The sequence below is a fragment of the Eriocheir sinensis genome, chromosome 15 (genome assembly GCF_024679095.1).
Source record: "Eriocheir sinensis breed Jianghai 21 chromosome 15, ASM2467909v1, whole genome shotgun sequence".
In the NCBI taxonomy this organism is placed as follows: Eukaryota; Metazoa; Arthropoda; class Malacostraca; order Decapoda; family Varunidae; genus Eriocheir; species Eriocheir sinensis.
The window spans coordinates 7447668-7460315 of record NC_066523.1 but is presented as its reverse complement, the minus strand read 5'-3'; the positions used below and the strand labels follow the sequence as shown (position 1 = coordinate 7460315).

The 12648-nt window shown below is 41.2% G+C and overlaps 1 protein-coding gene across 1 annotated transcript; it reads right to left on the bottom strand.

Moving 5' to 3' along the window:
• Positions 1-1254: 1254 nt before the first annotated feature.
• LOC126998876 (coiled-coil domain-containing protein 191-like) lies at positions 1255-3894 on the bottom strand. The gene is made up of 3 exons (XM_050861069.1): positions 3190-3894; positions 2765-2919; positions 1255-2385 (listed from the first exon to the last, which is right to left on the bottom strand). The coding sequence occupies exons 1-3, from the start codon at positions 3892-3894 to the stop codon at positions 2181-2183; spliced, it is 1065 nt and encodes a 354-aa protein (XP_050717026.1). The 3' UTR covers positions 1255-2180.
• Positions 3895-12648: the final 8754 nt, after the last annotated feature.

The following is a 12648-nucleotide window of genomic DNA, read 5'->3' as shown; positions in this document are numbered from 1 at the left end:
GTAGTAGTAGCAGTAGCAGTAACAACACTCAGCACAGCATCTCCGCCTTGTAGTTGTAGTAGCAGTAGTAGTAGTAGCAGTAACAACACTCAGCACAGCATCTCCGCCTTGTAGTTGTAGTAGTAGTAGTAGTAGTAGTAGCAGTAACAACACTCAGCACAGCACCTCCACCTAGTAGTAGTAGTAGTAGTAGTAGTAGTAGTAGTAGTAGCCGCAACAACACTCAGCACAGCAATGACAGCCCCTCCGCCTTGTTTGTGTCTGGGGCTCCGTTGCCAGATTATCGTATTCAGAGCCTCGTATTTACAGGTTTCTGAGCCATAGCTATTGCCAAAAAACACCAATAATTAACCATTTTAGCGATAACTATATATGAAGGCAGTTATTGAGGTCTAGAAGGCAGTTATTGGGGTGAAAATCGACAAACATGAGACAGAGTACGACAATCTGGCAGGTCTGGGGAGGTGGTCCTGGTCTTGGCTAGGAGTCCTTCACCCTAACGATTTTACTCTAACATTCCATCAAAAAGGTATTAAAACAGCTTCCTTTGGGCCATGTAAACCATAAGAAGGTCATATAAATCATGTAAACCCAGCGCTAGTGTTCGCCTTCCCTTCTCTGTTGCCATGAATTCGATTCCAGAGAACTGTAATGGGTGAACACATTTTACGCTACACCGGGTTTAATGCTTGGTAAAAGAATTATTCTCTCCAATAGATCTATTTCTCGTGTATTTTGTATCACTGAAACGTGTGCAACGAAGGGAAGCGAGTCCTCGATTAGAGTGATGGCATTTGATGGGAACCCGCCCTGTTATGTTCTGCTGTTGCTGAGTTTCGCCTGTGTTGGGAACAGGGAGGAGGAGTCGAAGATGTAAAATGAAGGAAGAACTTTTTGGAGCCATGATGTGATTGATAATGGCCCGAGACTCCAAAGGCCTTAAGCCACGGGTATCCCTTTGGTTCGATGGTATCTATAAGTATCCGCCTTCGCGTCTCAGGGGTCCGGATTTGAATTCGGGCTGAATGCTTGATAAAAGATTTATTCTCTCAAATACATCAATTTATCGTGTTTCGTGACACTGAGATGTCGTGTGTAACGGGAAGTGAGTCTCATTGGAGGTCTGCCAGTAACCGCAACTTTTTATAATGATACTTGTGTGGCACATCAAGCGTAATCGTCCTCCCATGACAGCAGGGATGAGAGACGTGGACACTGACCAAGTCTCTGGAAAGGAAATGGAGGAATGCCCAAAGAGAAACGATGAGATAAATTCTAGGAATCATTATATATTAGACAAAGGAAAGTGCAAATGAATAGCAAAGCTTACAAAAGCAGAAGGCATAATAAAGGTAATTAAATTCAAGAAATAGCAATGATCCGGATATATATTTGAGATAGGATAATAAGATAAATGAATAACTGCGGAAAATGACAGGTATAAAGAAACCAAATTAAGGGACTGCTCAGGAAATTACAATGGAATAAATAAGCAGCTATATAAAATGTTAACATCGACGGGAAACGAGAACCATAAGACAGAAACGATGGAAAACGTTTGGGAGATGTTATGTGTCTGTGTGTGTGTGTGTGTGTCTGTGTCGAGACAGCCAGCCGTTCCCCTACGGAAGAGCACAGAGCCCATAGTACCGATCTCTGGGTAGGACTGAGACCACTCACACACAACAAACCGCGACAACGAGGTCACAACTGTGTGTGTGTGTGTGTGTGTGTGTGTGTGTGTGTGTGTGTGTGTGTGTAGATAGATAGAAAGATACCGATAGATACTACTACAAGTAGCTAGCTATTAATGTCCTACAATATGTACCCGCGTCAATAGCTGCGCACTATTGACAAATAAATAAATTAAAATGTGCTATTAGATTAATCAGAACAATTAATAGATGCATTAATACATACATACATAGGCTACATACATACATAGCTATATACATACATACATACATACATAGCCCCTACATACATACATACATTTGCTTACCTAAGTATATACTAAATAAAAATAATAATAATAATAATAATAATAATAATAATAATAATAATAATAATAATAATAATAATAATAATAATAATAATAATAGCATAGTTTCGATTCGTATGACTAAAATAATGTTACAATACTGACGAAGACAATTATATTTTCCCCATGTGGATCAGATTCAGGTGACCAAAGACAGCATCCAGTCAGCACATCTCTTGGTCGCGTCGTCTTCGTCATCGTCGTCGTCAGAGGAGGGTGAGAAGTCCGGCACGATGTCCTTGACGAGGCCGCGTAGCCGGGTGCCAACCACGTCCCTCTGTCGCCTGGCCCTGCGCTCCTCCACGTAACGCTTCCATGCAGACAAGCCGTGGACGAGAAGTTTGCTGAGAGAAGGAAGGAGGTTAAGAGACAGACTAACTGCTCATCTGACAAGTTAATGTGAATAGAATAGACTAAATATATACGGCTGAACGGAGAGCTCTTTATGTAAACTTTGGTCGGTAATCTTAGACGCTTCTACCTCTCATATCCATTTTTTCCAAGGGCCAAGGAGATTAAATGCGTTCTCAGGAGTGTCTTTTCACGTTCACGGCTCAGAGGCTTTGCCAAAGGTCCTCAAACTACCTGTGAAAATGCCCACAACTCCTACGAAAGCCTTGTTAATTGCTATGGTCATATTCGTAAAAGTTACGGCGCCCATCTTTCGTAGACGTTGTGGTCATTTTCATGGGTAGTTTTAGGATCTTCTTTACCCGTTCTCACCCTTGGTAGTGCTGCGAGGCCCTCAGAGACTCCGCCCTCCGCTGCAACACGAGGTCAACGGCCGCCCATCGCCACCCCGACAACGCCTGCCGCAAGAGACGCTTCTGGTGGTGGTGGGTTGCCCGCGCCATCTGCTGCTCCCGCCGCGCCTTCGCCTGGGGAGCGGGGGAGCAAGTTGTTGTTGTTGTTGTTGTTGTTGTTGTTGTTGTTGTTTGTGTGTACTGATCTTGTATAGCATAATAGACTGAATCATAATTCGTTTGTTTCATCCTATAACCTTCACACAACGTTATATTTATAATCTAGAAATGACAGTTCTGTAAGTATTACATTGATAATTCTTTATAAGTATTCAGTATTATGCACATGTACGCCTACAAGTTTATAAGTAAATTTAAGATGACATACGTTAAGCATCCACTCACCTCTTTCCATCGCTCAAAGTACTTCTGCCGGAGATACGCTTCGTAGAACTGCGTAGCGATCTGATCCCTCCACTGAATCTCCTTGCAGCTGTGGATGCGTAGACTGGAGAAGGCTCTGTGCATTACTTTCTGCCTGTAGTGATTCCTGGCCTTGATCCTGTTGGCTCTGCTCATCTCTACAAGTCTCCTGCAGGCCCTGAAGTAGCGACGCAGTAACCATGTCTTCCTAAAATCATCAGCCAGTTTATTATTCTTCGCCTGTCTGGTCTCGCGCGCCCGCCACTGTTCCTCCTTCATGAGCCGTAGCTGGTGCATCTCCCTCATCTCTCTCAGTCTCGCCTCCTGTCTAAATTTAGCTTCCTGGCAACGTCGTTTTTCCTCCTCCGCCTTCTGTTTCGTTTCCTGCAGTCGCTTCATCTTCATCGCCTCATCGATCTCCTTCCGTCTCGTCTTCCGCTGCATGGCCCGGACGAGAATATTGGATAGCGTGTTGTCGTCCTCCTCCCCCCGACCCTCTGTGTAGTTATAGGTGACGAAATCTCGGTCTTTCAACGCATATGTCTTCTTAGGGGTTGTTTGTGGTCCTTTGTCCCTCTGTTTTGCCTTCTGCTGGTGTTGCCTGTCTGCGAAGGCGATGACGTGTGAGGGATGAAGTGGAGTGGCCTCGGTGGTTGGGGTCATAACGTTGCTCCACGGATTTGCCATTTCGTTTGTTTTCTTCTTTTTCTCCTTTTCGATTTATTTTTATTTTTCTCCTTTTTCGATTTTTTTATCTTCTGTCAACAGTTTTTTTTTCTTCGGCAGTAACTAATAACTAAATGAGATTTCTATTTTATTTTCATTACATTTTTTATTCATACTGCTAATATGTTCTTTGACTGACTTCACTGCTTTGTTTAGTCGCTTCATTTATCTTCAGCACTAACTACTATACTAACAAAAATAAGTAATTGCTTTGTATCCTTCGTAAGTACACCATTTTATTTTACTACCCATAATATGTTCTTTGACTCACTTTTTTATGTGTCTTTCTGCTAAGTTCTTATTTCGTTTTTTACAAGTTATTTGCAGTCACTTGTGTTGATAATAACTCTCTCTCTCTCTCTCTCTCTCTCTCTCTCTCTCTCTCTCTCTCTCTCTCTCTCTCTCTCTCTCTCTCTCTCTCTCTCTCTCTCTCTCTCTCTCTCTCTCTCACTAACTTTTTTCCCACTCGAGTCACTATTTTCCATTCATCCCCTCGTTAGTATGAGATTCAAGAAAAAGATGAATGGCTGTTTATTTATAGGTATTACATCTTTACGAGTTGCGACACTTAATCTGGCGTGTCTGATATGTTCTTTGTCTTCTGCACTCCTCCCATGCTTTCTTTTTTTTTTCTTCCTCGACTAATTTTATTTTTTCGCTCACCAGTATTTTCAATTCAATCCCTCACTGTTACGAGAGTCAAGGAGGTGAATGGTATGTGGAAGGTCTGAGCTCTTGCATGGTCTCTTAAAATAAAACAAAGCACTCGACAGCAGGTGACAGACAGGTAGGTACGCACACGACAGCGGCGGCACAGGTAATACAGGCTGGCAGAGAGACGCCTCCAGGGGTCACCATGGCAACCTGCGACATGAAACATTTCGATCGCGTCCACCCCACTGCTTATGAAGCGGCCCACCCTTCGAGAGAGAGGACGTGAAGGTGGAAATGACCGTAATCGGGCCGTCACGCAAACTCTTTCTGTGATTTACCGCATTAGCATTCCTTTCTTTTTTTTTCTTGCCATGCTTACACTTGCCTTCTCATCATTATAGTAATCATCATTATACTGGTCAGCCACGAAAAGCCTTGCCTAGTAATATTGGACAATTGTAATTCTTGTAACTCATTTTTTTTCCTTTCTTGTCATCGTTACCCTTGCATTATCATTATACAAATCATCCATGAAAAGCCTTGCCTTGTAATGTTGGAGGATCGTAACTCTTGCTTATACCCTTGAGTGAACGTTCATGCTACTTCTATGAACGTGATCCCTGGCCACGCCCTGCATCGATTAACACACTTTAAACCTGAGCAGGAAATACATTAACTTCGGTCCCGCTAAATAGACGTAATTATATTTCACGTGACTAGATCGTGATAATATGGCCAATAATGATATCGTTAGGATAATAGTCTTATTATTTAAATCATCCCTCGAAATTGCAGTCTTTCTACATAAATATAAAAATTTAGCGTCACAAAATATTTTAGTTGGTAAGCAAGTAACAATTACATTGCTTTAAACTTACCCAATACTTCACACGAGATATCACTAAATCAATCTCATGTTAAATTCAGGTATATAAAACAAAAAAAAATAAAAATTACAAGGCATACACACAACTAATACCAATCAAACCATACAAAGGCAAGTACATTGGAATTTCAACATTATATACGCGCTTCTTATGATACTACACAACTGCACTCAAAGTTTTCATCATCTGTCAAAATACATGTAATGCAGTATTTAATATCAAACCTATAAAAAAATATAAGCTGGTCATCTCCTCACTAATGTTGTCTACGGCGTCGAGGGTTGAGGAGGCGGGGAGAGGACAAGGAGAAGTGAAGGACGTGAGTCGCCTCCAGACACAGGAGGAGGAGGAAGAGGACGAGGTACAGGAAAATGAGGAAGGTATTAACGGTGTCCCTCTCCACCCTACCTTCACTGCCCCAGCTCACCACCACCGCCACCATTTCCTTCAGGCGCTCACAAGGGTTGTTTCTACATTCAAGTTCCGTTTCTAATAGCAGTTTCGTTTTCTCAAAGTTCCGTTTCTGCACAGTTAGGTTCCACGTTTCCCCAAGGTTCTTTCTGCATGCTATAAATAGGTTCACGTTCCTTCCCCAAGTTCCGTTTCTGCATTTAGGTTCCACGTTTCCCCAAGGTTCTTTCTGCATGCTATAAATAGGTTCACGTTCCTTCCCCAAGTTCCGTTTCTGCATTTAGGTTCCACGTTTCCCCAAGGTTCTTTCTGCATGCTATAAATAGGTTCACGTTCCTTCCCCAAGTTCCGTTTCTGCATTTAGGTTTCACGTTTCCCCAAGGTTCTTTCTGCATGCTATAAATAGGTTCACGTTCCTTCCCCAAGTTCCGTTTCTGCATTTAGGTTCCACGTTTCACTAAAGTTCTTTCTGCATGCTTTAATTAGGTCCATGTTTCTTTTCCAAGTTCCATTTCTGCATGAAGGTTACACGTTTCCCGCAAGGCTCCCTCTGCTTACAAGTTCCACGTTCCTGCATGTACCGTCTCGCCTGCTGCGTTGTGAGTGTGAATCTTCTTTATCTCTACAGTTATTATGAATGAAATCGAGGACGAGGATACGGATTAAGTGATGTGGGTTAAGGAGGATCTAGGTGTTATATTCGTGGGTGGGTTGGGTTGCTGCAATGTATGACTGGCGATGTAGATTGTCACTCCACGACACACTTTTACTCGTAGGCGTGATGAGAAGGCACTATTTTCGTAAGGGTTCGTGATCTTGCCTTTCCGATCAGAGTCGCCACACGCACGTTTGATCGGTAAGGGATGATCACAAGATTGTCCACGATTTTTTTTTTTTTTTTTCGTTTGACTTCGTGATCTTGTCTTTCCGATCAGTGTGACCACCAGGACGTTTAATCGGCAAGGGATGAGCACCAGATTTAAATGTCAGGTCACCAGGTGTTTAGACAAGGATACAGGTGATGGGAGAGGTCTTGGATCCAGCTGTCTATAGGTCACACGTGAAGCCGATGAAGGAAGGGAGATCTGAGAGCAGAGAGAGAGATAAATGGTTTGGTAATGTATCACTCACCACAGAAGCCTAATATGTTAAGCTCATTGAAACGTAACAATACACGTTTTCATTTCCTTTTCGTTCATCTCTTTTCACCTCTTTTTCTCAGCGTATATTCACCCCCATGACTTGACGATAACAGCAACAACAAAGAGGAAAGAACTTGCATATCTAAGACGTTAAACACCATTCTCTTATTATATTTTCGTTCATACCTTCTGAGTTACTTATCCTCCTTGATTGGTAGTCACCGCAGTCACTTAATATCAGTATAGCAACATATCGTGGTTCTTATTTCCATCAAAGGAGGAAGAGATGAGAGACCGTTTAATTAAGGGATCTTGGTGAGGCTAAGCGTCGGTGGTGGGCTTCAAAGACTATGAAATATGAAGGACCTGAAGCAAGATCTCGTAACGTACGGTCCACCAGGAGGGCAAAATGATGGAACGAGAGCAAGAGGGGGAGGTAAGATAGCACGCATTATGGATTTACCAAGAATTATCACACCAGGGAACGAGGGATATGAGAAAATGTATACGCATAATCTGTACACACACACACACACACACACACACACACACACACACACACACACACACAGGGGAGACATAATTGGTGAGAAAATACTGAAAACCCACAAAAAAATACACGAAAAAAATCAGAATGAAATAAGGGAAAACTTCTACCAATGAACAATAAAAAAATAATAAAGAGAATAATAGAAAAAGAGACGCAAAAGAAAACAGATAAACGAAAAAGAAACCCAGAAAAAAATGTGGAAAAAATCTACTAACGAAAAAATACAAAAAACAAAGTGATCACGAGAATAACACAAAAACTAAATCTGCAAAAAGAAAAAAAAAGAAAAAGAAGAAACGAAACCCTCAGAAACGTGAAAAAATCTACTAACGAAAACTATAAATAAATAAAGAAAGAAAGAAAAAAAGAAAAAGTGTTCACCTGTACGACACACCTTCACCGCGATATACCTATCCATACACCTTTCGCAACACCTGGCTCATCCTCACACACCTGTGCCCCCCCCCACCCCCCCCCACCCCCGCCCCCCGCGAGTAAATACCGTGAGGGGCGCGGTGAATACGTTGATTCATTTCTAAGGGACCAATCAAATCACGTGACATAATCAAGCGTGAATGTTATGGGAATATTAAACCAGAATTACGTCTTTTTTTTTCCTCTCTTCATTTCAATCTTCAGTTCAATCGAGCTTCGTTGTGGAATTATACCAGAATCACTTTTTTCTCTTCTCTATTTCATGTTATTTGTCGAGCGTGAATGCTGTGGAAATATAAAACCAGAATTACGGTTTTTTTCTTTTTTTTTTTTTCATGTCATTAATCGAGCCTCGTTGTGGAAATTTAAAAAAAAAACAGAATTACGTCTTTTTTCCTCTTTTTCTTCTTCTTTTCATGTCATTTATTGAGCTTGGACGTGGAAATAAAATAAAATAAAAAAACAAGTTCTTATTTTCCTACTGGTCGGTTTTTTTTCACTCATCAAAATTACATACTCCTATAAAAAAAAGTGGTTAAAGGTATTGTATGTTTAAATATACAACCAGAATCTTACGTTATTTTTTCTCTCCCTCTTTTCATGTCAAGGTTTTTTTCCTCGTAGTTCATCAAAATTTCACACTTCTGTAAAAAAAGGTCAAAGGTACTGAATGGTTAAATTTAAGAGATGAAACTAAGAACAAAGAATATATGAATGTGTGTGAATGTTCTCCTATATTCATGAAGTACACAGACAGGAATTGAGGGTGGTATTTAAGGCGGATCAGCACTTCAGCTCGCCTGTTTGAGAATCTTTTGGAGAAGTTGCTGTGATTTTCAAGGAGTGTTTTGTGATATTCAGTTTTATGTATTTTAGGCGCATCAGCACTTCAATTCGCCTGTTTGAGAAGCCTTTTGTAGAAGTTGCTGGGATTTTCAAGGAGTGTTTTGTGATATTCAGTTTTACACGACTCCTGCGCCATAAACGGAAAAAACAAAACACTCATAAAAGACAGCTAATCTCTGTGGTCTTGGGAAATAGTCGCAGTGGTAGCCTGATACGTTTAAGAATATGGATTTAAGTTTCCTTCCTTCCAGTTCTTCCATGAACTTGTCGCTGCTACAAGAGGGGTGAACCGATGGCATCATGCGCATAATTGCAAGGAATATACATCTGAATAGGATTATGTATGTATGTGAACTCCTAACTGTAGTATGCAAAGATAAGTTTACGCTCGTGTTGTCTTGCTCTCAGTTATTATTTTTCTTATCTATTTTTTCTTTTTGTTTTGTTTTATTATTTTTTACTTTGCTCGTATTCATCACAATGACTTAACAGTAATATCAACACTACAAACCGCTGACCTATCGTTTTGTTTCTGACGGAGAGCTAATCCTCTCTACAACGCATTCTAGACTTACATTTATGAGAACCTATTCCTTACGAGGCGAAAAGCGCCACTATAAAAATTGCCTGCGCCAGGACGGCCTGGGCCGACCACCAGGCTCCTGAAGAAAGCCTACCGGTGCTATTAAATGTAAAAAAAGAAGAGAGAGAGAGAGAGAGAGAGAGAGAGAGAGAGAGAGAGAGAGAGAGAGAGAGAGAGAGAGAGAGAGAGAGAGAGAGAGAGAGAGAGAGAGAGAGAGAGAGAGAGAGAGAGAGAGAGAGAGCTTGGTTGCCTGAAGGAGATACTGACATGCGATTACATTGCCAGCCAATTTTTTTTTTTTTTTTTTTTAATCAAAGCGTTGGGACTCGAAAGGTGTGTGTGTGTGTGTGTGTGTGTGTGTGTGTGTGTGTGTGTGTGTGTGTGTGTGTGCATTTGGATTACGCCACATACCTGCTACAACCTTCCTCCAAACACACACACACACACACACACACACACCATGCACCTGCATTCAAGACAGGTTTCGTCACATATCTCGGGTAGATATGGCTTCCTAGTTATTGTTGTTATTTTTTTTTTCCGCCTAGCATACGCACACTACTTTCTTTATTTTCATCAATCAGAATAAAACCATTTTCGGCATCAGATTAAAAACAGTATTCATTGATTGAAATTTTATCTTATTATATATTTTTTTTCTGTATTTCAAACTTTTTATTTGTCTATGTTATCTTCCTATCTATTTTTGGGTGCACATAGAGACATTGTACACAGACCTAACAGCCTTTATCTCTTGCTGCACTTTAATAGCCATGATATACATATTCACATTGTTAAACGTATATCATCTCAACAATTCCCATCTGTCGGGATTAGCTCTGATCCATTTGTATGTGATCGTAGGACAGCACTATCGACATTTATTAATATTTTCTTTCAAATTCTATGTCACTTCTTTTTTTCCAGGTCATCAATAGGCACATGAGCGATGGTCAGTGAAGATTAATGAAACTGCTCTAATCAGATAAGGTTATCAGTTCCGTTACCTGATAAGCGGGACGGAGCAAGACGGAGTGTGGTGGGCAGAGTCGTAACAGCCTCGAGCTATTCAGCGCGTGCTCGTCCCAGAGGCGACGCGACTCACCTAACTCAGCCTCGTGCGAGTACGGGACCCCGCCTATACATGTAGTCTAACTGTAACCAGAAGAAATGGTCAAATCTTTGTCTTCCTGATTCGAAAAAGTACCACAAAAGAATAATAACTGACAACCTCGAGCTAAACACGCGTACTAGTCTTCAGCTTTAGAAGGAATAATTAGTTATATTCATCCTTTAAAAATTAGCTGGTTTTCACAATCATGACCTGAATCACAGAAATAAGATCCTTCGGCACACGTACTATTAGAGTAAGTAATCCTTCGTGCAAGCAGAGGTAGTTAATAATCTACCAGCCAAGAAAATAATGATTGAAAAATAATATAATCTATTAGAATACATGTAATTGTGCTCGACCCCTTCAGAATATTACTGACGCCTTTATATTACAGTTAAGGGCGGGGTGGCCGAGTGGGTTAGAGCTTCAAACGAGGCGAGACGGTTCGAACCCCAGTGCCGCCGCGTGACGTCAGGAAGGGCATCCGATCTTAAACCCCGAGCCACAACCTTCAAACAGGGAATCCATTTATGAACATGGATTAAAATTGTCAAGACAAAGAAGAATTTGATTAGGGGACGAAACACTCATGAAATGAAACAATATCGAACGATTCTGAAGCATGAGTTCGTAAGAAATTTCGAAGTGGTCATATGGATGGCTGCATGCACTAATCAACCACCGCCAGACTTTAGAGTTCCTGTGTCCTTCAAATCTTCTTGCGGGCTCCGGTTTTAATTAGAGTATCACCCACACGACCCCATGGCATGGCTCTAGATAGTAAAGAGCTATGTGCCTGCCGATGTCTGGTTATCTACTAGTTACCTATTTGTTAAGATGTGACGACCCAGTGAACACTATGACGAACCAGTATACAACGTCTCGACCCGCACTCTGAAGAACCTGAACTTGAGGAAGAAAATAAACCTATTCCAATGGCTCAGTCAAATGATCTCGAAACACGTAAAAAGGAACACGTTTTACTTCCAACAAGATCGATTGGACACAAATAATCCACGTGTGTAGCAGCATGTGGCGATTCTGGTTTGGGGCGCATTTCTTTATTGTTGAACACACACACACACACACACACACACACGTCAATATTATTTTACTCACTTGCCTGTCCAATTTTTAGTCCGGTGGAATGGCAAGAACAAGCTGTCTGCCGCTGCGTCTTGAGTGGCACTAACGCGGCAAGGACAACACAACAACTCGCGTCTGTGCTGCGGGAGGCCGGTAATGAGTTATTTTTTTATGATTGGCGGTGAGCGAGATGGTGAAGGGATGAGGAAGATGTCGACACCCACTCCTCCATGCCTCGCTCCCCGCACTGACACACACACACACACACACACACACATACGTGGCTGCTACGGGCCATTACTGAATCGTTTCATTACATTTTTTTCCTGTTTTCCTACATTTTATTTACTCATAATATCAATAATTTCACCTATGATGAGACACCAACACTTGTCTCTTCCATCCAGGTGAACATTTCGATATCCATGAATATGAAAACAGATGATTATGGTAACGATAGTGTGCCGGTTCTAATATTTGGTGCTCATGTCCTCACTTTCCTAACCCAGTACCGCTCTTTGTACGGATATTGTGACCTTCTTTGTGTGGGTTTTATAATACTAAACAAATAAATTACACACATCACATCCATCCGAAATCAACCCTCTCTTTTGGACTTTCATACTATTTTTTTTTTCTTCTTTACAGGAGCAGTGCATAGAGGACTTCTTTTTATGTTTCGACCCTGAGCTGCTGCTTCTGCCTTCAAAAAAAATGGTGTCTTAAACTTCCATCTCCCCCCCCCCATCAGTGCCTCCTCCAGTGATTAGGAACTTAAGATTGGCAGATCAGAGCCTCGATTAGGTAGACGCTTCGTTGGCCACTGATGCCAACAATAGATAATTCTTCCATAAGGATTGTGTGTTCATCAGATTTGCCGTCTACTGGACTGATAATTTAAAGGGACCGTTGGAAGTTTCTAGTGTTTTTTTTATTTTTTATTCTTGTGGTGATAATAATAATAATAATGATAATAATAATAATAATAATAATAATAATAATAATAA

What these genes read in the sequence shown, in the direction of transcription:
- LOC126998876 (XM_050861069.1), bottom strand. Translation starts at nt 3,894, where the DNA reads ATGGCAAATCCGTGGAGCAACGTTATGACCCCAACCACCGAGGCCACT. An exon ending in ACTTTGAGCGATGGAAAGAG is followed by an intron (nt 2,920 to 3,189) that starts GTGAGTGGATGC and finishes CCCGCTCCCCAG; the next exon opens with GCGAAGGCGCGGCGGGAGCA. An exon ending in GCCTCGCAGCACTACCAAGG is followed by an intron (nt 2,386 to 2,764) that starts GTGAGAACGGGT and finishes TCCTTCTCTCAG; the next exon opens with CAAACTTCTCGTCCACGGCT.